Source organism: Mustela erminea, chromosome 10 (assembly GCF_009829155.1).
Source record: "Mustela erminea isolate mMusErm1 chromosome 10, mMusErm1.Pri, whole genome shotgun sequence".
Classification (NCBI taxonomy): Eukaryota; Metazoa; Chordata; class Mammalia; order Carnivora; family Mustelidae; genus Mustela; species Mustela erminea.
This window is the reverse complement of record NC_045623.1, coordinates 25,371,973-25,395,586: the sequence shown is the minus strand read 5'-3', so window position 1 is coordinate 25,395,586 and position 23,614 is coordinate 25,371,973. Positions and strand designations below refer to the sequence as shown.

Genomic DNA, 23,614 nt, shown 5'->3' with positions numbered 1-23,614 from the left:
GCTCTATTCTGGAGGTGTGAAGGTGCGGGTAGAACAGGCCCTGGCCTCTGGGCGCAGTGAGGATGCCCACACACCAGCCTCCCTTGGTGCAGGGAACCCTCACCATTCCCAGACAGGTGATGGCGTTTATCAGCAGGAAGGTGTTGTAGGGGGCCGGGGAGTACCCTTGGCAGAGAATCCTTCCTCAAAAGGGGCGTTCTTTTCTGGATAACAGCCAGCAATCTGTAAGTTCCCACCAGGCCTACTTTTCAGTATGGGATCCAAGTTTTTAATTTCACGCAGGTAGAGGTCAGTGTTCATTCTGTGGGTCAGTGCGCAGGAGCCGGGCTTCCGCTCTTCAGCAATTCTTAAGTAAGCACCTCCAGCGGCTCAGGAGGCTTTCCGGGGGGGGGGGGGGAGACGTGGGTGTCTTAGCTTCTCAGCCTCGCTGCTGCAATATCCAGGGGTGCGTCTCCCCCTTTTCGATTCTTGACGTCAAGCTCCAACAGCGCGGAGCCTGGCAAGGGCGGTGGAGAGCAGAGGGAGGGTGGCAGGGAGGGGAAGCCATTGCAGCAACAGCTTGCAGGAGGGAGCTGGACGTCTCCCGGTGGAACAAAACCGGGAGCGGGGGCCGGAGTAGGGGGAGGAAAGGGACCTGCCCGTTCAGGGAGCCGCCGGGTTGCTGCAAAGAGGGGCGGGGAAAGGCGGGGGCGCTGCATGCAACGCTCTGGCTCCAGCGGTGCCCGCGGGGAATGTGACATCAGCGGCGCCGGGCGCTTGCGGCTGGAGAAGGCAGCTCGCCTGGGCTGCGCGGTGCACACCTCGCCCGGGGGAGGACGCGGACTCGGGCAGGCGGCCGGGATGTCGGCGAAGGAGAGGCCAAAGGGCAAAGTGATCAAGGACAGCGTGACCCTCTTGCCCTGCTTTTATTTCGTGGAGGTGAGTTGGTTCAGCTCTTTGGCATAATGCAGATCTTGAGGGCAGCTCGGGAGCGAATTCGGGTCCTGGACGGTGTTGGAGGCGCGGAGACTGTGCGGGGGTGCGCGCCGCTGCCCTAGATGCCCGACCCTCCCCCTTCCCCTAGGTTTCTCCGGAGCTCCCCCGAGTGTGCCTATGAGTGTCTGCCGGCCAGGGGTGACTATCACTGGTGGTGTCGCTGCTGGGTGGCCTGCAGGGAAAAGATACCTGTGTGAGTGAGTGTGGGGCTAGTTCTCTGGCCCTCCGGTTCTGCTGGTGTGCAAAGCGTCCGTGGCCCACAGGGGCCATGATGCCAATATTTCGGGATTTGTGTTTTCAGTCTACGAATCCGTATCTAGAACTCTGTGAGCTTTCGGTAAGAATTCAAATGCACACAGCCATGCTCAGAATGTATGAGGTCTGGAGATGTTTATAGAGCATTAGAATTACTGACTGCTTTATTCAACAACAACAACAACAACAAACATCATTCCCTTATTACAATTATTATGGTGCTCACGTCTGCTTCTAAAACTGGGTCTCCTTCTCTAGACATCAATCTATTGGCCCTTTTCCATGGCTAACAAAAATTATACATGTGTATACGTATGTATATATGTATGTATAATATTTTTAAAATATGTGACACCATCTGCTTTTGCATGATTTCTACATGTACATTTATTTTGTGCTGAACAGTACTATAGATAAGCAATTAACATGCAGATGTAATCATAATGAACCTTTAACTTACCAAAATGCAGTATTTAAGAAAGGAACAATTTGTGGAAGGGTTAAAAAGATTGACAGGTACAGTGATTCCATGCACCGTGGTCCATTGCATTAGGAAGACATTTTTTAGGAAAGAGGTTTATTAAATCATAGGTAGAAAAGAGATACATTGGATAGGTTTGGAGAATTTAGATGGTTGTAGTCATAACATTATGTTCTGTAATTAAAACCTGGATTGCAACAGAGAGTGTTAGAGTGTTGATGAATTATAAATATCTTTCATTGGTTGTCTTTTCAGGCAAATATGGAGGTTTAGTACTTCCAAGTACAGATAGTAGATTCTGTATTTGATGAGGGTGAAGCTTATCTATATTGAACGATAGCCACTGCCTTGGAACTTGGGGGAAGGGACGTTGTCAGATTGTTCTTATACAGGACAGAATATTTGCAGATTTCTCTTAGGTGTCCCAAATTCTAAAAATGGTTTCAGTTTTAAGAAAGATGTATGTGACTTGCATGAGTCTCAGAAAAATGATGGGTGACTCCTTCATCCATGACCTATAGGAAAGAGAAAAAAAAAAAGAAAAAAGAAAAAAAAAGAGGTATTTTGTTTATTTAAAGTAATTAATTGATTAATTTGTTTTTATCCTTTCTCTTTCACAAGGGATTTTGAGGCCATGGTTTAGACAATTTTGTTGAAAGATCATAGTTTCCATCAGAAAAATGTGGGCAGCAGAAGATTCCATGATGAAAAGGGAAAATAAATAGAAAGAAAATGGGATGCCTGACTTTAAGCTAAATCATGTCAAGCCACTTGTCGCATTGCTAAGCCACTGTGGTTTTATACTAAAGCACTTTCATTCATATCTGGACCATTTATGTGTTCTAGAAGGAATCAGTTCATTTCTGGGTTCCACCTCCAGGATGGAGCACACCTGAGGTCAGCTAGAATCTGACCGCATATGGACTGCAGCTCTATGGCTTCAAAGCAAATACTTTTATGAAAGAGGACAAACCAGAGAATTAAGTATATGTCTTCAGAGTCTATGTGTGAACTTTTGAAGGACCTTTCACAGGGATACATACATATCCCTTAATTTAAAATTTTATAAGTAAAAATGCCTCATAATGCTTTTGAGATGTATCTCTAGGAACAAACATCTCACAAATGTCACTTCTTTTCCATGAGTGGAAATCACCCCAAATCATTACATTCCCTTTGATCCGTTCAGATAACCCTCTACAAATTCCTTAGCAGAGCAAGCTATAGAATAGCTTGAATACTTGAAGACTATGCATGGAGTCTGAATGAGCATTAATGGCATTATATCCTGGGGGTAACACAAAATGAGAGCCACAAAAATCGGATTGCAAATTATCTCCCTGAAACTTCAATGCACTATGAACCACTAAAGAGCCTCTAGAAAATTGGAGAAGACATTAGTACACCAGTTATTTAAGGGGTTGACAGGATGCACTACCAAGCTTCTTTGGAGTGACTCATTTTGAAGCCAGTGAAAATGAGCTTTGTATTTCCTTTGGAGGATGAATAAATAGCAGGAATTAAGATGTCAGTAAAATGCCCTAGAATAATGACACTTTGTCTTACAACATGGTTTCTCAAGACCTTAGTAATTAAAACAGAAAAGTGAAACCTGAGTGAATCTTCCATCCCATATCAGCCCCAAAGCTCATATCTCAAGCCTTTCTATGTTACTTCAGGCAGTAATTTAAGCCCCTACCCCCTCCCCAACTTCTAGAGGTGGTTTGGTTCCATAGCATTCCTGAAGTGGACCAATTTTGGTGGACAGAATGGAGACACTAACCAACAGAGTGCTATTTAAAGTTCATACAGTAATAATTGCAACCAATTATGAAGCACCTAATAGCTACTAAGAATAAAGCAAGCTAAATGCTTTACCTGCACCATCTCATTTAGTTTTCAAAGGTTCTCGTTAAGAGAGACACTATTATTATCTATGTTTCAGAGAAGAAGAAACAGAAGCTCATGGAAACTGAACAGCTTGTCCAAGGTTTACAAAGTCAGGTCAGAGGTAGAGCTGGGTATGGATTCAGAGCATGTGCTCCTGGCACCCACTGTCTCTCTCGACACGCTGAAAGAATATTCACAGGGCAAAGTTACTGCCTATGGCCTCCCACTGGTAAACATAGAAATATGTAGTTTCAAGTAAGGCTACATCAACGAAGATCACAGACCATCCTCCTCCGCTGAGTTCCTCCTTCACAGGACGCCTCTAGATGCAAGGGGTTGGTGGACAGGGTCCACTCCCCATACGGACTCAATAGTTAGCAGCTAGGGTCCCTTCAACAACTCCCCATGACCAGGTACGGAGAAAGAGTGGAGATGCTGGCAGTTCAAGTGCGGAATGTCAGAGGGTGGGGACTGCATCTTTGTGGGCACTAGGCTAAGTGGTTCAGCCACTAACAGTGAGTAATCTTGTCCCACCAAACTCAACATCAAGCAAACATTAAATTAATGGATAGAATTCATTTCTCTCTCTCTCTCTTTTTTTAAAGATTTTATTTATTTACCTGATAGAGATCACAAGTAGGCAGAGAGGCAGGCAGAGAGAGAGGAGGAAGCAGGCTCCTCGCTGAGCAAAAGCTCCATGCGGGACTCGATCTCAGGACCCTGAGATGATGACCTGAGCCAAAAGCAGAGGCTTAACCCACTGAGCCACCCCGGTGCCCCTAGAATTCATTTCTCTTACACCTTTGGTGTATGCTGCCAGTTGTCTGCTGATGAAGGGGCTTATGGCTGACAGTAATGAAATATATTAATAGTACATGGTGATTGAAAAAACACATGATGATTTTCAGCATGGTACCTCTATGATCTAGTTTATTAATTTGGTTTTGCCTTGTTCAACTCAAAAGGAGCTCTCTGACAAGCACATCCAAGGCCTTATCAGTTTGGACAGAAAAGCAGGTTAAAAAGGAATGTTCCATTGAAGATAAGGTTTCTTTTGCCTTTAAAGTTCCAAAGCACTCTCCGGCTGATGGTTCTATCACTTTCAGTGGCAATTGCACTGGCAGCACACCTACACTTAGTGAAAGGTCTTGCAGGCTTAATCACCCAAAATTACGAGAGATGAGGTTGATTATCTGTGTGTCTAGTGCATTTCCTTTATACAAGGCATCATAATGGTTGTACCTGTGCTCAGACTCACCATTTTGTTCTCATTAGTCATCCTGTTCAAAGATAGGAGTTCACATCAATTCGGTAGGTAATATAAACAAATGACAAATACCCTTTAAGCCAAAAAGGCATAAATTCTTAATAAATAAATAGGAAAGAGCTTCTTTTCATTTAAATGTTCTGTTTTATGACCTATATTTTTATTACTAATCTAATGTTCTTTTTATGGAGGTTGAAAGCTGTGTTTGACCAATATGCAAGGATATTTTTATAGGATTACAGAGACAGATGGTTGGAAATTCTTGTTTTTCTACACACACACACACACACACACACACACACACCCCTGCACACACAGGCAGGCACAAACCCAGGTCCAGGGAGAATATCATCTCTTGCCATTAAGCATCAAATAGCAGTATCTGAAGAATTCCAGATTCAGAATATTTTAAACACAATAAACTTGAAATCATACAGAAGGTGTCCACTAGTTTGAATGTTGGACTTAACAATGGCTATGTCTCGAGATTTTGTTAATGCAGGTTAATTACTGTAGGCTTGGTAACCAGACAGGGTGTTCCACAGTAAAAGCCCTTGTTTCTTGGTTGCTGTCCGACCTGGAGAACTTCCAAAAGCCTTTGTTTGAGCACAGATATCCCAGTTCGGTCAGTCTGAGCACCATACGCAGACATTCTGGTGTCCTGATAAAACATTAATTTGAATTTTGTTTTCTTCTGCCTGGAAAGTGTTCCCAGATTCTTAATCATAGCAAACCTGAAGTCACACGATTTCTGTTCTAGCTCGTGATCTGTGTGAAAATTATATAACTCATTGGATCTTCTCTCTGGGAAATATAGCTAGCTTATTTCTTTCTCCATAAACTTTGGCATCAGTAAGAAGTACAAAATCACATTTCTGCATTGCATGTACCAAAATAGTAGCTGGAGGCTTTTCCCTTTTCTGGGCGGCATGGTGAAGTAGTCTGCTCAAAGTAGTCCCACAAACCTGCCAACAGAGATGAGCTGACAAATTTTTCCTCCTCTTTTAGAGTCACAGTGCGCAAAGTCCTCTGGTGAATGAATAACGAGAAGGAAATAGAGAATAGATTCCCAAGTTTTAGAGAGACTAAATGAGGACATTTCCACAAATACCAAATATTGATAGGTATGCAGTACCTGCTTTGAGGAAATTCTGTGCTGTTTTAGGCACCATCACTATCCTACTGTCCACGGCCACATCACTCATAACGTTCTGTGGCCTACTTTTCTCTAATAGAAAGAAAAAGAAAAAAAAAGCATTTGGCTTCTACCAACCTCAGAGGAGACTAACGATAACAACGGCAATAATAATAATAAGTAGAAGAATCAATTTCAGTCCTCCTATATGTGACACACCCTGTCCCTACATTATCTTTAATGCTGAGAACTACCCTAGAACTAGCATTACTATTGTGTTGAGGCAGCACCAAGAAAGGATTATTATCCTTATGTTTTACATCAGCAAACTGGAGCTCAGAGAGCTAACTGTGGGGACGCACAGCAATGCAGTGAAGCAGCCGGGACCTGAGGGCTGGTGCCTCTCACTGTTGCACTGCCGTCACACTACTCCCCCTCACTCACACTCTACTCAATGGAACAGAGCAGTGGGTTGGGGACACCCGCCGCTACCACGCCCGGGCTAGCTTCATGGTGTCTGAAGGCAGGTCCTTGAAAGATACCTGGTCAGGGCTCCCTCTGAGTAGTGGGGTAAAGTTTTTCTCTTTTATTCAGCTACTGAACGTGGGGCTTCGTTAGTGTTGTCTCCTACTCACAGAAAGGGATTTAATCCTGACCTGGAGGTGTACATGACACGCTATCTGTCTGCCTCAGAAGGCGCTTCCTTTGGGACAGCCCAGGGCACCCACGAGTCTCCTGTGGGGACCAAAGGAGCAGCAGGGATGGAGTGAGGAGTTGGAACTGAAATAAAGCTTAGAAAAGGAAAATCTGCAGGTCGGGGGAAGAAGGAATCCCAAAGAGATAACAGAAACAGAGAAAGGCCAGGCCCTGGGGGAATTAGGAGAAGATGCGTGAGAAAATAGAAGGTAGATGTGAAGTGCATGTGAGGGGATGGGGATCCCGTGTGTGAACAAACCATGGAGATCCTTTAGGCATCCTGGTCGTCTAAACCGGCTTGTTAAATGCATAGCATTAGAGGCACAATTCTCAGTTTTTATGTCGGGAATGTATTACAGATACAATGCACAGCAGATTTCCTGCCAGAGTATGTATACACACCAGGCTATTTTCAGGCAACCTCTCTTTAAAAAATAAATAAATAAATAATAATTAATTAATTAATTAATTAATTTAGAATTTAAAAAGTGAGGAAATGTTGTATTTCAGAATTAAGTCTAATAAAATCCTGCACTCCAAGAACATCTGGCTTGGTTCCTCTATCACAGATGACAAAATTGTGCCTTGAAAAGGTTAATTGAGTTACGTAAAGACACACTCTAGTGAATATCAGATCGGGAATAGAATCTGAGTCTCCCATCTCCTGTTCCAGTGTTCAGTCCTAATTACTACTATTTCTAGAATTGCTCATATTAGAAAATGTCCCCCTGGATTATAACGCTAAAAATACAGGTCATTCTAATTCTACATGTGAACAAATTGTGCTAGTTGTTTGAAAGTTGTATCTCGAGACCTAGGGTACATGTTTCATGACTTGGCATTGCATTAGTCAACATATTAAAGCAATTATGAATGGATCTTCTGCTTTCCCAAATTGTTGGGCTCTTTGAAAAACATGGCTATAGCTAAAGACTGGAGTTTAGAAGTGGTATTTTTCTTTCTCATTGCCTAATTGCCCACCTATAATTTCACAATTGCTTCCTTTGACACGAGGTCTCTGACAGACAATAAAGATGAAACATTGAAGGAGTAAGAATATAATTTACATCATTAGTAAAAAAACCCCTGAATTTTCCATTATAATGTATTGTAGTTTTTCACATACATTGTCTTTTTTGATCCTTTAAATACAACTGGGCAGTAGCAGTAGATACTAACTCTGTTCTACAAATGCAGTAACTGAGACTCAAGGAGGTCCAAGAATATGCCTAAAACCCAAATAGTCCTATATGCCTATGTCGAAGTTTGTAAAAAAAAAAAAAAAAAAAGAGGTTTGTATTTGGATAGTGAAATGTCTATTTATGAGCATCTTAGCTTCTGTGGTTTCTTCTAGAATTAATTAGCTGAGAAATGTACTTCCAACAATTCCTCATGGTCAAGTGGATTTTGGAATATGGAAGCTAAGGACAGAAATGTTCTTTTTAACACAGTTAATGTGGAGGTGTTTTTCCTGTCAGTAATTAGACACGGAATCAATTGCCCTGTAGTTCCATTATTCTTTGGTTGTTTTCAAGTCACAAACATTTATGTTAACGCAACATAAGGGAGGATAATTGCTTCCTTATTTGCTGTCACAAGATGGCTTCTGTATATTTTTCCAGAACTGGCCTTAGGTCACTGAGGTATAAATTAAAGAGAAGGAAAAATTTGGAAATTAAAATCAGGGTATTTAGAGGAAAAGGTAAATGACATATCAGTTTGTTTAGCAGGCTGTTGTTTGGGAGTGGGAACATGGAACTATGTATGAATGTGGTGTTTACAATTTAATGTCCTCACCAAAATCCTGGGCTATTTAATTGTTTTGGTGGTAAAACTGCCATTTTATAAAATCCTAATCATATTTCAGAAACCGAGCCCACATGGACGGAACCCCCAAGAGACCAATCTTACATGAAGTAGTCTCCAAAAAAAGGGTACTAAAATGAAGTACCAGGGTGTAATCTGTTTGTGTCTTCATGACAGTTCATTTATTCATTAAATAAATATTTATTGATTGCTTATTATGTGCCTTTTAAATTAGTGGAAATAATATAGAACCATTGCTGGCATATTTCCTAGTTCATAGGAGAGTTTCAGTAAATTTTCACTGGAAGGATGGAATAAAACAGAACTAATATGAACATAAATTTGTCCTTAACTTTTTTTTTTTCCAGCTAATGGAAATGTTTTTGTTTATAAAGTAAATGCTGATGAATAGCCCATCAAATATGTTACTCTATCTGTGAATTATTGAACAATGGAAGATTAAATCAATCTCCATGGTCAATATGAGTCCTCAGTTCTTAAGTATACTTATACTCATTTTATGACGTAAGGCAAACCTATGCAGTTTTTGAGATTTGAGATTTCAAGGAGTGGTATTATTTAAAGAAGGAACTAGTCATTTTAATTTTCATAGATAACTCTTTAAGTTACATAAGGCACACATTCTAGCAAACTCTGGGCAAGTAACTTACTTCCTCCAAGCCTCAGTATCCACATTTGTAAAATGGTGGAAATACTGTGGGCCCATTCATTTTTGTGACTCCTTGATTATATACAAATTATACAATATGGCTAGCAATTTCTAACATAAACTCAGTGTTTAGTAAATGAGTTTTCTCTTTCCCATTTGCCAACATCCTCCAACCCCTCGTCTAGTCTAAAGTAAAGTTTTCATGTGGCTTCAGACTTTACTAGATTCCCTGGAAAGGAGTTTATTTTCCTGATTTTTTTTTTTTTGTATCACACATTTTGGTATGTTTTATAATGTGCATACAATGATAAAGTAATCTGTTTCAAAATAAAAATACGTATAAATAAAAGCTTGTTGGATTGCATGCTCATTTTTTATTGATACAGGCACACACATACACACACACAAAACACACATTCACAAAATGGAAACCACTTGCTTTTAGTATCCTTACTTAACCTTGTCAGTGGGAGAAAATTCACAATCACTGAACATTTTCTATATGCTAGTACAACACTCTACTGCAGGTTTTTGTTCCAAGGATGTTGGTAGGTCCATACTCTGTGAGACCGTGCCATTCAAATCATTTAGAATTCTGTGGTACTGTATATGAACTCAGCGGCAGCTATCCAGTGCAAAATACATATATTCTCATGTTTCATTTCAGCCATCTATGAGATAAAATATATATACATTCTATAAGAAAATATGAATCAAAGGATAATCTAACATTTGGGAGTAAGTATCCTCACTTGGGCTATTGGGGTGAAATTCATGGAAATTTTTTTTGAAACAGTTGGATACACACCAAAGAATTAAGTTTTTTCCTTTCTGTGTGATGATCTGGAAATTCTTGTATTGTAGCAACTGAGATTTGAGTGATTGAAACACAGCTTCCAATTATAAAGATTTGGGTTTAGATCATGCGTCTTCTCCAGGGGAAGACATCAAAGTACAGGCAACTCTCTGTTGTAAACTGTATACTGGAAAAAAAATTAACTTTTGAAACTTTTCTACTTTTGGTTCTCATTGGGTTTCTAGATTCCAGTTAAATTTAATAGATGTATGAAGAAATTTATTCAATGATGCTAGATTCTTTGATATTTAAGTCTCATGCGTATATAGTTATTTCATGGATAATATTGGTTCTGGTGATTTTTTTTTTTTTATTTCCAGCATAACAGTATTCATTATTTTTGCACCACACCCCGTGCTCCATGCAATCCGTGCCCTCTATAATACCCACCACCTGGTACCCCAACCTCCCACCCCCTGTCCCTTCAAAACCCTCAGATTGTTTTTCAGAGTCCATAGTCTCTCATGGTTCACCTCCCCTTCCAATTTCCCCCAACTCCCTTCTCCACTCTAAGTCCCCATGTCCTCCATGCTATTTGTTATGCTCCACAAATAAGTGAAACCATATGATAATTGACTCTCTCTGCTTGACTTATTTCACTCAGCATAATCTCTTCCAGTCCCGTCCATGTTGCTACAAAAGTTGGGTATTCATCCTTTCTGATGGAGGCATAATACTCTATCCCCAGGGGTACAGGTCTGTGAATCTGGTGATTTTTTTAGATAGTTAGACCAGGAGATAGTTAAGATAATTATTGTTTTTTTTTTAATTTTTTTTTAAACTCTGACCTCTAGAGCAATAGAAATAGCAGAGAGAAGGTAATACGGTCTCAATAAATTTGTGTTGCATTAATGTCACATTGGTCAAGAAATCTGTCAGTTACTGGAGATAGGGAGAAAAGACTGTACTGGGCCTCAGCTTTGGTTTTAGCCTTGGCCTCAGTCTTCTCTGGCTGATTCCAAAGGCTAGTTGTCTTTCTAGTCCAGTTCAGAAACAAGGGAAGAGATCACTAAGACTTTATCACCCGGATATGGTTCTAACATGTCCAGGAAGGGCCAAGTGCAATACCTTCCAGAAGATGCCTGTTCTCTGGAGCTATAAAAGAATTTTACACACTGTCCATTCCAAAGCTTCTAGCCCGCCTGACTCCACAGGCTCTGCCCCTTCCTCCATCACCACCCTTGCACTTTAAGATTGCAGAAGTCAACACAACAGAGGAGGAGAGATGGGTAATCAGAGATGACCCCAAGAAACACAAATATCTTTGTGAGCTGTGTTTTAGTCTCTCATGCTCTCCTGTGTTCTGTCTTCATTTTCTAGGCTGCATTAAAAACCATAATGAGGACAACTTCTAATCTAGACAGAGGCAGTTAAGCATAACAGAGGGGCAGACACTGAACTTGGGCAGTGGGGCAGGGACCTCCCCTTCTTCAATGGCAAGATAGAGCTGGTTAGCTACACAGACCAGATGGTTGGGTTGCCAAAATCAGAGGCTGCTGAAATCTTGGCATATGAGCAAGGGTTAACCAAATCTGTAATGGATGGCTACTTCTTCTAATGGGTGGGGAGGTTGCTTAAAAATGTCATCAGCTACAACAATGCTTAACGGTCCCTCCAGTTCAGAGACATTTCCGTCCTACTGCGCCACCTTCTGAAGATCTGTGCATGGTACCAGGTGAAATTCTAGAAGGTCCGCCAAATGGCGTGCACACACACACATATACATACACATGCACACGCAAACATATGATTTCATTTATTCTTTGACTTTTGGTTCAAACTACTGACTTTCCCAGTTTTTTGTGTTGGTCAAGTAATTCAGTAGTAATTAGATTTATTTGTTTAAAACTTGAGTAATAAAATGTGCCTCTTTGCCAGATGTACTTGTATGTCACATCACATTGTATTTTGTGTGTATATTTACTCATCTGACTTTTTGATGCATGTCAAAATGAAACACATGATACAATTATACTTAATTCAATCACAGCTTTAAGATGTTAGAAAATAAAAGTTATTAATGTCCAGTCCCACATTAATATTTTACCTTCAATATTCCGTTTATATTCATTGATATCTTTCACAGATACTTTCAAGTAAATAAAATCCTTAGCAGTCTTGGAAAATCTTTAATCTTGAAGGTGGGCTCATAATATGCATTTTAGTATGCATCTAAGTATGTAGGAGACAAGCTTGAAGGAGAGAATGGCTCACGAGACATTGTTAAATTCTTATCTAAAATAATGGATTAGAAATCCCTTTGCTAGATAATTGATAGGTCAAGTAAAATATATCAGCTACAAGTATACACTTAATAAATGTTAAGACTTAAATCAATTATTACATAGTAAAAAATATAAACTTTAATAGTACTTACATAAAATAGTTTAAATGATAAATTTGGTGCCTGAATTTAGTAAACAACTAAAAAATTTTTCAAATGACTGATGTATAGAATTCAATAATTTCTGTGTTTATAACACAAAATTAGGTATCACTTTAGATCTCAAAATCAGAATTTTGGTTTTGTTACTCCACGTCTCAAAATGGCAGTAATTTTTAGTTAGATTTCATTTCCCTGACATTGCATGACAATATTTATTTATTTATTTTTTTACTCCTATGTTGTTTCATATTAGGAAATATGTATTGGACCCCAAATGTATTATGTATTTCCTTTGTAAGACCATTCAGGGGAAAATATGTATGCTTTCTCTACATGAATTAAATAATCCAAGTGATAGTGAAAATGTCATTTAATCTAAGTATATTAAAATTATAATTTTTTAAGAGATATCAAAAATACATGCATAATACCAATCACAGCAGAAATTATAGGGAGGCATCCAGGGTACATAAAGCTAAAATGTACTTTATGTTTGTTTATTTTTTCTATTTCTCATTGTCTTTGTGAAGGCAAAGGTCAGAGGTGGAAATTTTAGCAAAATGCAGGAAGTATAATGATCACGAACATGAACACAGATGCTGGGTTTCTTGGAGTTTATAATCTAGCTAACCAGCTGTATAATCTTGCACAAATCACATCATCTGTCTTGGCTCAGTTCTCCCATCTGCGGGTATAATAATGGTACCTAATAATAGGAAGAGGTTTTATGAAGATTGAAAGAGTTCAGAAACGTAAACTACTTTAAGTGGCCCCTGGAAGTAGCATTAAATTGCTACTTGTACCCATTATTTTTTGAAGTCAGGTCTATGTTGTAAGGGAAATGAAATTACAACTCTAGAAAGATTTAAAAGCAATTACTTTTAACAATTGAGGTATGGGTCCCCAGCCTCAGGTCTTAGTGTCTAATTTGGTTTAAAGAACAAAATGCTTTCCAAGACAATGTACATACTTCATTGTCTACTTATGTAAGAGGAGCAAATCTCCAAAACCTGAGGTTAAAGCTGTGATTACAAAGCTTACTACCCCAAGCCTAATGCTGGATCAATATTCAGGTGATAAAACAGACATGTATTTTTATTTTAAACTTTACTATTTGAAGGACTTAGTTTGAGTTTCTTGTCTTTTTCAGTGCTTAAAAAAATCATTATTAGAATTGTAGAAATTTACAATAGGAGCATGTTCTGTGAGATAAGTAGGCAAGGATCTTTTAACATGGGTATTTTTGTTTTATCGTATTAGCCACACGACAAGAATTGTGTAAAACACTTAACATCTCTATCTAAGCCAGCCATGTACGTATTTATTCTACATTGAGGCTACTGAGTATGTCCTTTGCTATATTAGGCCTGTGGGATGGAGACATGAATAAGACCATTTCTGTGTTCTCAAGGGTCATATCATTGAATAAAAGAGAAAAGTAGAAAACAACTGCCATCCCATATGGCAGTCGCTGTGACAGAGGCATTCATGAGGCCATCCCTGTGCAGCTAGAGAAAGGGATCCAAAGAAATCACTGAGGACAGGAAAGCATCTGGAGATTTAAGGGTGCCCCAATCCCTGGTATTTTATACTAGAAGTTATTTACGAGGAAAAAAAAAGTGAAGATAAGAGCAGAAAACATACAAGATATAATTAAGGGTTCTTAAGATATTACCCAAAAATAATAATAATAATATTATTACATTGGAGAAACTGCACCGGGAAGAGCATTAAGACCTTGGAATATGAGATCGTTGAGAGCATGATTTGAAAGTGCCTAGGGCTTTTCACTCTTGCTGCCACTGTTGAAACCCCTCACACACACATGGCCATTTCTCGCCTCTGTCCTTATGTGGCATTTCCACGGAAGCCTGGGGCTCTTCTTTCCTGGAAAACACCGGACTAATGCCAGATGGCGACATGTGCCAGAGCGGCAGCAGGGTGGAGTGGAGCTTGTGCTTCTGGGAACTGAACAGATAAGGTTCCTTACTCGAGCATGGCACTGAGGAGCCAGGCACACTATTTAACGTATCTGGGGCAGGAGCTTCTCTCAAAATTTATCTTACAATTCCCAAAGAGGTCATGAGTATTAAACTAGATAACTCGTGGGGAAATGCTTACATAAAAGCCCAATAAAAGTTCTTTTCTTTTTAGATATGAATTACTATTCAATAAATATTACTTTTAGTAACTGGAAGTGAACCGAGCTGCAGAAAAGACAGGTAGTAGATTTGAGCACAAGAAGCTGTTTTCATGGGGTGCTTCGGTGGTTCTGAGGTGCTGAGCCTTTGGCTCAGGTCATGATCCCGGGGTCCTGGGATCAAGTCCCACATTGGGTGCCTTTCTTAGTGGGGAACCTGCTTCTCCCTCTGCCAGCCACTCCCCCTGCTTGTACTCTCTCTCGGTCTGTCAAATAAATAAATAATTTTTTAAAAAAGAATACATTTTCATATTTGGGGGCTAAAGAAGTTGATAGAGAAACTGTTTAAGAGTTAAGAAGTGGGTGACTTTTTTCAAACATCACATATTCTCTGCAACCCTTTTCCCCTTTGGCAGTCACAACCTTTATAGCAATGTTGAAGGGAAAGTAGGCTGAGAGTTATGAGCAAAGAAGTTGATGGCCTGTTTTCTGGACTTGGGCATCTGCGTAGGAATCTGGGTACTCCCACTCACCAGCTTTGTGACCCCTGGACAATTCACATAACCGACATCTGCCTCAGTTTTCTCATCTGTAAATTGGGAATACCAATAGAAACTTTATAAGGTGTGGACTGAATGCAGAATCTATTATAGACCTAGGCACAGTATCTGACACCCACATCCCCAAAGCATATGCTACTGATTGTTAAGAAATCATTCAAGTTTTCCATTTAATTAATAGTAATGTCTTGATTTCTTTTCGTTAAATTTGGTAAACATGTACCGAATGCCTGAAACATTCAGAGCACTGTGTGAGATACACAGGTCTCAAGTAAGTTAATCTTTTTAAGTAGTTTTAAGTAGTTAATCTTAAGACTAGGGCTGGTGATATACAAAAAATTATAGTCCAAGGCAGACAAAAAGGTCCTATAATAGAATACATATGGAGTATGGAGTCAGAGTCTTCTGTTCTGAATGAAGATCATGGAGAAAGTTTCAGGGAGAAAAAAAATCATGTCAACTTGACCTTTATGAGGACAATTTTTATGGGACATGAATGTGAAAATGTAATGTAAAACAGAGCCTAGAACATGCCTTTTGAGACATAAGTGTAATAGGAACATAGCGCGACAGTGGAAAGTAGGGATGGAGCAAAATTAAACAAGAAAGTAGATTAGGCGAGAATATAAAAGGTCATAAGTGCCATTCTAAAAAAAAAATAGCACTTTATTTCGTTGTTAGTGAGACACTCTTAAAAGACATGATCAGATATGAACTCTAGAAAAATCAGCCTAGGGTGCCTGCATGGCTCAGTTGGTTAAGCAACTGCCTTCGGCTTAGATCATGGTCCAGGATTCCAGGGATCAAGTTCTGCATCAGGCTCCCTGCTCAACAGGGAGTCTGCTTCTCTCTCTGACCCTCTCCCCTTTCATGCTCTCTCTTTCTCATTCTCTCTCTCTCAAATAAATAGATAAAACCTTTAAGAAAGAAAGAAAGAAAAAGAGAAAGGCAGAAAGAAAGAAAAATCCATCTAGAAATATCTTAGAGGATGAAATGACTCAAGTGGAGGACACAGGTAGCAGACCTAATACATTAGAGAGTAGTGACCATGTAAAAGAAACGAGTGAGATGTCTCCAAAATCATGCCGGCACATGGAGAATTCTAGAAGTAGATAACAATGTAAGCAGCCCCTCATTTCACTGAGAACAGATGAGGCCCAGAAAGGTGAAGCGACTTGCCCCAAATTCTAGAAGCTGGTGGAATAAAAGAGGGGAGAAACTGACTTCTGTCTCCGAAGCTGGCATTGGTTTCGTTCAATCACACTGCCTTGTTTGAATTTGTATCTATGCATGCCATTTAAACCAGAGCCAGTTTATTTGTGAAAACTCATTTAGATACCTAGACCTAGAATGGTGTGACAGACTCATTCCTGACCATTTCCTTCCCTTAACTACCCTATACATGTCAGTGTGTTTTCTTATATTTTTGAGATTCATTGTAGTTTATCTAAATATGCTGCAATTAAGATAGTGATATAAACTAGAAAGCCGTATACTGTACTATAGTATATATTATTAATCATCATTGCCAATATTTTAAGGAAACATTTATCTGGATTAACTACAAGGCAAAAATTACCAGAAATGTCATTAAATATTGCACTGTAGGAAGTAGAAAATTCTATCATCACTGTGTTGACCTATGACAACCTCCTTTGTGGCATAAGCTTTAGTAAAATTACTTTGATCTGCTAATATTTCTCCTACTTTGAACTTGATTTCAGTATATTATACTAATATTTTAAATTTCACTTTTTATATGATTTGGGGATACTTTACCAGAATTGGCTCCCAGGCTCCCATTTAAACTTTTTATTAACAAAAAATAAATCAAATTAAATTTATTATTTACATTTTAAAATGTTCCTTTTTTTGTAAATTATCTCTTGCGTATGAGTGGTATGAATCTATCCAGTTACATTCTTTGACTTCTTGTGTCATTATTCATATCAAAAGCAAAGTAATTTCGTTTTGAAATTTCTTGTGCAAAAAAATTCTGAAATTTCTTGAGTGTGGTGTTGTTTAAATCCAAGGGTTGCTGGAGGGGAGGGGGATAGGAGAGATAAGATGGACATTGGGGTGGGTATGTGCTAAGGTGTGAAAAATAAATTTTTTTTAAATAATAAAATTTAAAAAATAATCATCCTGTATCTGTCCCATGCAGCTTTTCACCAGCAGCCTCGGTCCAGAATGGCATGTTATTCTTTTCTACAGCAACATTTTGATACCTAAGAGGCATCTCAGCTTTCATATTTCCAGAACAGAGCCTTAGATTTCTCCTACTCAAGCTTCTCCCAGCCTTCCTCCTTCCAATAAATGATGCCACTGACCCGATTGCTCAAGCCTAGGGTCCTTGAAATCAGGGACCTTAATTCTTTTTCCTTCCAGGGCTAGACTGCCAATAAGTCCTGTCATTTCTGCCTCTAGAATCAGATCCAGATCTGGCAACTTCTCTACCTGTGTCCCTGTCTTGCCTGGCTTAGGTCAGGGGCCACGCCTCCACTAGTATGGAAGCTCCATGGGGGCAGGGAGTTTTCTGTCATGGACTGTCGTCTTCCTCACTCACGACCAGGGTCAGGCACACACGATTGTAGTCGATAAGTATTTGCTGAGTTTTGGCGAGCCTTCTACATTTTAACCCTGCTTCTACTTTGGACCCACCACATCCATCCTCAACCCAACAGGCAGAGTGATGTCTGTAAGACCTATTCCAGGTCATATTAGACCTCTGCTTAAATTCTCCAAAGCATTTCCAAACGTACTTTGCCTAAAATATTAACTCAGCCCACAGCCTTCAGTTCTCTGCCAAGCGTGGCCCCAAATCCACCTCTCTGACTTTTCTTCTGTCACTGCTCCCTTTTGAGTCTGCTTTTCACCTAGGTTTTAGACGATGAGTTCTTTCTTGTCCCGTGAAATCTCTGCTTAAATGATACCTACTGAGGTAGACCTTCCCAGATCTAGAAGAGCAATCCAGGCACTCAATTACTACAACCTTCCCTTTTATCTTTCTTAGAGCACACGTTCGTTCTCAGATTATAATTTTTAAATTGTTATCTGCCTTCCTCAGTGAGAATGAGAACAAGGACTTTGGCTTGTTCCCAGGACACTGAACAAGGCCCACCGCTAGCAGGTTCTCAGTAAATATTTGTTGAATAAATGAAAAAGGAACATTAATATTATATATGTTAATTGGGTCTTTGCGGCTCTGATACCACCAGTTTAAGAGGATTTTGTAAGACTCTACATTCCTGATGGCCATGAAAGAGGAAAAGAATGGAACAGAATTATATTACTCTGGGCCAAGAGCAAAGAAAACTCTCCCAAATGAGAAAGAAAGCTTGTTCTCATGATCAACATGCTAAAAGCAAGTAAGTTATCTGACCTAGATAAAATGTCATGATAGATTCCATAAAATGTTTTGCTAAAATTGACACATACCGTCGATTTGATTTTTTAAAAAGGCCTCAAGAAATCAATATTATCCAGCAAATGTAATCTTTTGAAACACATTTCTTTTGTTTGCCTTGTTTTCTAAAACTGTTATAATTTTCTCTTAAAAATTGCTTCTATTATTTTTAGTCACAAGTTTCTTAACAGATGGTAATTATAAGAATCAATCTCTTTCTTTTTTTTTTTTTTAAACTATTTTCCTAATCTTCAGGTAATTTCCCTCCTCTGTATTGCTACATAAAAACAGCTAGTTCACACTTTTTCTTGGTTACAACATAAGTGGAGAATAAAATTCTTAATTCTTGCCTATATGGAACTTTTAAAATCTCTTTTAAAATCTCATTTTAAATGCATTTGAAAGATGTCTGTGCGATTTTATTATGTATATATATCAATGCTATATGTGTGCCCAAATTAGTGCGTACCATCTGTTAAAGTTCTTCCATTGAAAAAGAAGTTTTGTTGATGAATATTTCAAAAGATGAAGGATACCTCTGAAGATAAGTATGTTAGAAGGAAGCATTGTAATCTAATTCATTGTTGTCTGGTAGTAAAATACAATGTAGGACGACAATGTATAAAATTACTTTTTTCTCAAATATTATAAATATTTTTTTCAAATCATTCTTTTTTAAAGATATTTATTTATTTATTTGTTTGTTTGTCAGAGAGAGAGAAAGAGAGAGAGAGACAGCACAAGCAGGGGAAGTGGCAGGCAGAGGGAGAAGCAGGCTCCAGGCTGAGCAAGGAGCCCAATGCAGGACTTGACCTCAGGACCCTGGGATCATGACCCAAGCCGAAGGCAGATGCTTACCCGACTGAGCCACCGAGGCGTACCCAAATCACTATTTCTTAAAAACAAATTAGAATACAAGGAGTAAAAGATATTTTAAAAATCCAGAGAAACAAACATCAAAAAGAAGAAAAATATGATCATTATTTTGAAAACAGATGAGGGTCTTGAAATATGTTTCTTTAGAACTGTAAAAGCTATTAATACATAGGTAGAAAAACTGTGTCACTAGGAAAAATCTTGAAAGAAAGCTGATGTCTGAAATGACTAAAGTGCATAACATTACTGAGGGAAATTAATTTTTACTCAAAAACTAATTTATTATATTCATATATATACATATATATTTAGAAGTCACTCTGATATGTAATATTCATGGAAGTGTAGAAATGAGTAAGATTAGGCCCCCACTTTAAGGAGATTTTCGTTTGGGAAGCAGAGCAAAGGCTCCAACTAACCTAGCAGACAACTGATAGTAAAGAAGAGCATATAAAAATTTCTTGAAAAGAGGGACGTCGGGGTGGCTCAGTTGGTTAAGCGTCTGCCTTCAGCTCAGGTCGTGATCTTAGAACCCTGCATCATTGGGCTCCCTGCTTATCAGGGAGTCAGCTTCTCCCTTTCCTTCTGCCCCTCCCCCCCGGTTGGGCTTGCGTGCTCGCTCTCTCTCTTCCTCTCTCGATTGTGTGTGCTCTGTCACATAAAAAGTAAATAAATAAAAAACAAATTCCTAAAAAGAAGTGCTAGGGAATTAAGAGTGAGGAAATTACTTTCAAAATAGATTACCATATAAAGAATTCCAAAAAAGGGGCCATTTGACAAGTATAATATTATTAATAGTTATAACAACAGCAACAATACTACTACTACATTTATAAGCTATTCTCCATCCTAGGTATTGTTGAAAATTACTTGCCCTAGTTCATTTAATCCTTTCAGCTGCCTGTGATGATGGGTACGTACTGTCAATGTACCTACTTCACAGATAAGAAGACTGAGATTTAAGGAAAACACTTCCAAGGTCACATTGGTGGTAGTGAGTGGGAGAGCTGATATTAGAACCTCCCTTGAAAACCATATGACCCGACTGGTTTGACTACAGTATGTTGAATTCAGAGTGCCCCTCCCTATTTACATAAATACATTCACACACGTACACACACAGACACGCACAATATAGGAATAGAACTTTCATTTCACAGCTATATCTTCACTGGTACAGTTAAGCAGATTCTAAAGGAATCATCCACAATATTCAATGGCAAATAATGTCTTTACTAGGGAAGACAACAGAACTTTAAGCTAAATAGCCCCCCCCTTTAATTGATGCTAGTTGTGTTTCATTGTCCTAAAACTCTAATCCCATTTTTGAAAATAAACAAAAAGCATAGAGTGTGGTTAAGAAGTAAGATTTTGGAGCTACAATTCATGGGCTCAAAACCTACCTCTGCCACTTACTAGAGAAGACTGGGCTTATCCACCTAAAAACAAGGATAATAATAGTACCTACATTATATCATAATAAAAAGTCTTAAATTAATGAGTTTAAAATTAATAAAATTATTTAATCTTTCTAAAACAGAAACTTCACGGCACATAGTAAGGGCTATATGCATTACTTGTTAAATTAAAACTAAAATATATTTAAGTGGATTTAAATGAAAAATTACGTGGATTTAAATGAAAAATCTCAATCACACACATGCAGCATGAAGTGATGTTTTATTGGTTGAGAATGAAAACTCCTAGTTGTGTATTACAGGAGAGGGGAGTGGTGGGGAGAAATGATCAGATATTTGAAGTGAACAAACGATCATGGGTTCTAATGAGAGAAATGTGTTTTTTTTTTAATTTTTTATTTTATTTATTTGAGAGAGAGATCACAAGTAGGCAGAGAGGCAGGCAGAGAGAAAGGAGGAAGCAGGCTCCCTGCTGAGGAGAGAGCCCGATGAGGGGCTTAATCCCAGGACACTGGATTCATGACCTGAGCTGAAGGCAGAAGCTTTAACCCACTGAGCCACCCAGGTGCCCCAATGTGAGTGTTTTGATGTGCTTTTTGTTCTATTGAAAAACATCAGTCTGAAAAACAGGACAATGCCAGATTAATCTCTATAGATAAATAGTTTTTCTAATAAACTTAATTCTCACCTCATTATAAAAAGACTCTTGGGAATAGAAGGCATAATCTTGTTTTGTAAATTTATTTTTTTAACTGAACAACCAGATATGATGAATGGTCACTAATGTCTTCATCAAAAATCTGCTCTGTTTAGTCAAGTAAATATTGTATCCACTACAAATAACACAGCCTTAGGCTAAGCAACTCCTAATATATGTGCGATTTAAACTGAATTTTCAGATTCTGAGAGGTCTACCAATGTACTTGCAGTATTTTCTCTTGAGCTGACAGCAGGTGTCTCATAATCTTGCTGGCCAAGCCCATGTCCTGTTCAACCATATTATAGCTCGCATCCACATAGTACCTGAGATATTGTAGGTTGAGTGAATAAATAACTGAATCCATAATACAAAGTCTTGAAGGTAAATGTGTAATATAGATTTAACCAGACAAACTAAAGGACATCCAGTGAAATTACAATTTCACACAAACAGCAAATAATTCTTAGTTTAAGTATCCCCCAAATATTGCATGGGACATACTTATACTAAAAATTGCTCATTGCCTATCTGAAATTATCATCTCACTGGGTGACCTGTATTTTCATTACTAAATCTGGTAACTCTAGTCTGATTTTTAACTTATTCAATTAGTTATTTATCAACAAGTATTTATTGCAGTATTAAGTTATTAAATGATGTACTACGTGCCCACCACATGCCGGGAACAATTTTGTGCCTGACTCAGCAATAAATAAACATCACTGGCAGACTCTCACTTCATGGAGGATGTATTTCTGTGGGAGATGGGGAGAGAGTGACGAAAAATAAACAGGTGAAGTATTAAACTGACAAGGTAATTTTGGTTGATGATCAATGTCATGAAGAGTATCAAGCAAGATGATAAGGGCAGAGAGGGAAGGATGAATCAAGGGCTATTATGTGTGTGTGTGTGTGTGTGTGTGTGTGTGTGTGTAAAGGCCTTTGTTGATAATTAGGTTATAATGAAATAAATAGAGTGAGGATTTGTTGAGGAATAACAACTCAGGCAGGGTCTCCATGTCTCCACGGCAGCTCTAGCTTTCAGCCTTTGCCTTCCTACTGGTCAGTTTGGACAATAAGGCCTTGGTGGGCATGGCATGCTCAGCCTCCTCAAGCCGTTGGGGGCCTCTGTCTTCCTGACCAGGGGTTCAAGTACCGTCTTAGACTCACCACTCCTAGGAGGAGGAGCAGCCTTGGCCTTGGGCCTCTCCTTGGCCACATGGACAATGACCTCTTTAGGGATGAGGTTTTCCTTTGTTTTGGCTGGAAAAGCAGCACAATTCTTGTCCTTGGGGACCACAGATTTTGAACTCTGACTCTCAGCTTTTGTTTTCCCGTGGGCTTCACCATCTTCACTATTCCTTCTGCCTTTGACCTTTGACTTCCTCCTGGGCCCAGTGCCGCCGGGAAGAGCCTGTGTGGCCTTGTCTGTCTATTGGGGGGCCTGGTGACAGGAAATCATCATTAAATGATGAAAAGAAAACAGTTTATATCAAGAGCCAGAGGAAGAGCACAAACAGAAGAAGGAACAGCAAATGCAAAAGACACTAGGTAAAAATGTATACGACTGTTCAGGAGAAGTGTGGAAACCAATTAGATTATAGTGGGCAGGGGCTTGGGGAGTTGTATAAACATCATACAGAATGATGTAAGAAACTGAAACAAGAGCCAGTTCATGCAGAAATTGGTATTCCATGATGTGACATTTGGATCTTTTTCAGGTAGAATGGAAAGCGCTTAGAGTGGTTATGATTGGGAGGGATATGATAAAAAAAATTTTTTTCCAAACACCCCTTGGTTTTCTGGGTGGAAAATGGATAGGCGGGTGGGGAGAGAAGAGTGAGAGTACACCACCAGTTAGGGCGTGATCTGAGAGCAAAGGTGAGGGACATGACACGGGCTCATAGGAGGCTGGTGGCAGGGGAATTGGATGTTCTGAAAGTAGAAGCCATAGCATTTATGAAAGGTGTTATGTCTGAAATCAGAGGAGAGTGGTGAGAGAAGGGGAAGTAGCCGTTTGTTTCCACTTAAAGATGCACTGATCCCCCTGTATGACCTGTGCACAATAATAAATTGCTCTTCTATATCCTTCCTTCT

At 39.2% G+C, this 23,614-nt stretch overlaps 1 protein-coding gene across 1 annotated transcript in view; it reads left to right on the top strand.

The window, feature by feature from the left end:
• Nucleotides 1-317: 317 nt before the first annotated feature.
• PLPPR4 (phospholipid phosphatase related 4) overlaps nt 318-23,614 on the top strand; it is a 41,369-nt gene continuing 18,072 nt past the window's right edge. The window contains exon 1 of the mRNA XM_032302902.1: nt 318-918. Within this exon, the coding sequence (XP_032158793.1) occupies nt 697-918 (222 nt within the window). The 5' untranslated portion in view covers nt 318-696. The remainder of the gene's footprint in view (nt 919-23,614) is intronic.